At 34.0% G+C, this 4,046-nt stretch overlaps 1 protein-coding gene across 1 annotated transcript in view; it reads left to right on the plus strand.

Annotated features, from left to right (window-relative positions):
• The window catches only part of LOC107665137 (cytochrome c oxidase subunit 5A, mitochondrial-like), a 23,916-nt gene continuing 19,870 nt past the window's right edge, over positions 1-4,046 (plus strand). Inside the window, exons 1-2 of the mRNA XM_016455908.1 lie at positions 1-178; positions 1,862-1,983. Coding sequence (XP_016311394.1) covers positions 16-178; positions 1,862-1,983 — 285 coding nt within the window. The 5' untranslated portion in view covers positions 1-15. The remainder of the gene's footprint in view (positions 179-1,861; positions 1,984-4,046) is intronic.

The following is a 4,046-nucleotide window of genomic DNA, read 5'->3' on the forward strand; positions in this document are numbered from 1 at the left end:
ACAGTAGTTTATATTATGGCAGGTTCTCCAGTCAGAATGTGTGTTTCCTCTTGTTTTGCAGCTCCTCTGGCTGTCAGATGTTACTCTCATGCTAAAGTGGAGACAGATGAGGAGTTTGACTCCCGCTGGGTGACATACTTCAGCAAACCAGACCTGGACACCTGGGAGCTGCACAAAGGTGACCGTACACTAAAAACACTGACATATTATTACAATTTCAAATATATGTTTTCTATGTCAATATCTTTTCAAATGTGTACAGCCAAACCAAAATTAATTCAGACGCCTTCTCATATTATCACAGTTTATTCACTATAGTTTAGAAAATGGTTATAAAATATGACAAGAACTCAAAACAAATTCATCTTGATAATGTCAGATAACTTTGATAGAAAGGTATGTAATGAATTCGGTTGATTAGCTGTCAGTTGTTACATTTAAGAACACAATTAGATAAAACCAATTTAGCTCAACTAGTTACCAAGCAATGCTTCATTCAGTTCAGTCTGTGGTGTAAAAAGATCGCATTAGCAATTAAAGAAAAAACACTTAACAGGGCGTCCGCGGGCGGGTCCTTAAAAAGTCTTAAATAACGTTTTCCGAATAAAAGGCCTTAAAAGTCTTAAATTCAGATTCGATGTGTCTTAACTATTTTTGGTCACATTACCGCTAAAAAAACAGCGAAGCGTGGAAACACGAGAATGATTCTTCTAATTTTATTAGCCTACATTCAATGTAAACAGCGATTGATAATGGATGGTGTATTTCTGGTATCAAGGTCGCGCTGTTTGTCTCTTTGTGAGAGACTTCAGAATAAATTAGCGTAACCGCACACATAAACTCTAAAAATTCAAAATGTTTAGTTTAGTCATAACATGATATAGTTAAGTAACACCGTGACAAGTGAGCTATTTTGCTGAATATTCTCACGACGCTAAAAAGCATTCAAAATTATGTAAAAAAGCATATAAAAAATAACCTAAAACTAACCATTAGGGAACATTCTCTGTGAGTTATTTTTAGGTTATTTTAAAATTAAATTATTGAACACACATTCTGAACAATTATAGTTTCAAGCAGTGTATTACCGTATTGGCCCGAATATAAGACGACCCTGATTATAAGACGACCCCCCTTTTTCCAGATGTACCTGTTGGAAAAAGAACTGATGAAAATATTGCTTCAGAATAAATTGTATGCACCACCAAAAATCTCAGTGATGCGGTGCTTTTGTGTGGATATTTTGTATGGAATGTTGTCTGCTGACATTAAAAGTTCACTGTATATCTTAGTAATAAATATAATTTATTACAGTGATGATATTTTGTTTTCTTTTTACGTTAAACACATTAAATATTACATATATGTATGTAATATAATGTGTATTTCCATTACAGGTTTAGGTCTTAAATTTCATATAAGGTGGTATTAAAAAGATCTTAAAAAGTCTTACGTTTAACTTGTTCATGTCTGTAGAAGCCCTGCTTAAGCCGAACATGTTCAGGTCAAAGTGTCTGAATAATATTTGGTCACACATTTTTATCCATTTTACTGGTATGAAGAATTTTGGGTATAATATGTCACACTTTACTTTATTTTGCTATCCTCACGTACATAAATGAACTATAGTGTCCTGCATCGACTAGTAAAAAAAATATCAAATATTATATCTGGTGTCTGAATAATTTTTGGTTTGACTGTAATTTATTTCTGTGATGCGCAGCTGTATTTTCAGCATCATTACTCCAGTCTTCAGTGTCACATGATCTTCAGAAATCATTCTAATATGCTGATTTGCTGCTCGAGAAACATTTCTGATGTTCATGAATATGTTTGTGATTTTTCTTTTCTTTCTCTCCAGGAATGAACACTCTGATTGGATACGACCTCGTTCCAGAGCCGAAGATCCTGGACTCTGCTCTGCGCGCCTGCAGGAGACTGAATGATCTGGCCAGTGCGATCCGCATCCTCGAGGCCGTCAAAGTGAGAGAAACAAATGCTCAGCTAGAAAAGAGTTTATGCTTTCATGGTAAAGGAGTAGTTCACCCAAAAATTAAATGTGGAAATTTTAGTCATCCTCAGTCCATCAGGATTAGGATGAGTTTGTTTCTTCATCAGGTTTGTAGAAATGTAGCACTGCATCAGTGTCTCAGTAATGGATGCTCTGCAGTGAATGGGTGCCGTCAGAATGAGAGTCCAAACAGCTGATAAAAACATCACAATAATCCACAGCACTCCAGTCCATCAGTTAACATCTGGAGAAGACAAAAGCTGAAACTAATCCAGCATTAAGACGCTTTTAACTAAAATACGAGTTCGTAATCCATAATAACCAGGGGTGCACATAAGTGGTCCGCAGGTCCGCATGTGCAACCAAAATTAATAATGCGCTGTGTAAATAATTTTAGACAGCGCATATGCGTACCCACGTGGTTGTCAGCTGTTAATGCACAATTACCATTTTAGATCGGCAAACTGTAATGTATAAGATTTCTGTTCAAACTGAAAGCAAAACTGTGACATTTCGTTCACTGATGCTCTTCGATCGGCAGCGCTGAACCCGGGAGCGTATATACTTACTTGCCGGCAACCCGCCAAAATAAAAGCTTGCTGATTTTAAGTTTGAAAATAATGAAAATTCTAATTAAAATAATAATAAAAATATTATCATTTTAATTTTAAGTTTACTATAAAATAATTGCATTTGTATTTAATACTACCTTTTTATTTTGAAATAAAATAGTATTATCACACTTTATTATTTAGTCTATTATTTTATTTAAAATAAAGCAATAAGCCTCAAGAAGCCGTGGTTTACAGTGAATTTATAACGGCTAAGGGGAGTTGTTAGGTGAGTGATGCAATGCTACATTTCTCCAAATCTGATGAAGAAACAAACTCATATCTCATATGACCTGAGGGTGAATACATTCAGCAATTTTTCATTTTTGCCTGAACTATTCCTTAAAGTAATTAAAACACGTTTGTCTTTAATGCTTTTATTAATCTACAGACTATTTATTAAAGTGCCCCTATTATGGGTTATGAAAGGTTCATATTTTGGTTTTGGGAGTCCCCAACAACAGGTTGACATGCATGCAAGTTCAATTGTCTTATAATATGCACTTATTTTTACCTTATTTGCTCAACGACTCCCAAACGATTCGCTCAAACGATTCATTTTTTGTAGGAATGACAGCATTTTGTTCATTTAGGTTACTTTCTAAGTCTAGAAAAGGAATAAAATAAATAGAACCACAAAATATAGAATACACAAAATATATAATAGGCTGTAATATAATTAACAGATTAACAAAAGAGGGAAAAAAACATAGGCTCGTTTTTGTGACACTCTTAATGCATTTTATTTATTTTCTTTATATCTTTGTTTGATTTAATCCGTCTGATCGCTCTGATCGCACACACAAACGTTAGTTCTAGCGTTGCCTGACATTTCAGCCATTCATCATCAAACTAAAATAACTAAAATAAAACATAAAAGTCACACTATTTATTTTAAAGGTCCGCTGTGAAATCAGCGTGCAGCGCCCAAACAAACATTTGTATGCATGTGAAGGATTTAACGCGGATATTAGAGCATGAGTGAAGTATAAAGCCATGTTTAGGCTACATAATGAATAATAGTTAAGCAACCAAATGTTACAAATATGGCAAAAATGGAAACATTTGGATTCTAGTTGAATGCGTGAAGTATATTAGGCGACATATTGAATAATAGTTAAGCAACTAAATGTTGCAAATATTGCAAAAATGGAAAAAATGGAATTCTTGTGGTATGAGATGATGCCGTTTCAGTTTGTATGCTGTTTGCCACTGTAGCCTAATTTGTGTTTTTTTTTATAACTACTTATTTTTCATTCTTGTTCTGTTCTGAATACCGTTAAAATATTTGTTGTAGAGTGAGGGAAATAGGCTGTAATGTTTATATTTACCAGTATTTTAATATACATATAAATTACATAAATTAATGTAGCCTGATTGTTTGCAATTACAAGGTTAACGGGTGTTTTTGGAGTAAGATCAAT

This window comes from Sinocyclocheilus anshuiensis, unplaced genomic scaffold, assembly GCF_001515605.1.
Source record: "Sinocyclocheilus anshuiensis isolate Anshui unplaced genomic scaffold, SAMN03320099.WGS_v1.1 scaffold1303, whole genome shotgun sequence".
In the NCBI taxonomy this organism is placed as follows: domain Eukaryota; kingdom Metazoa; phylum Chordata; class Actinopteri; order Cypriniformes; family Cyprinidae; genus Sinocyclocheilus; species Sinocyclocheilus anshuiensis.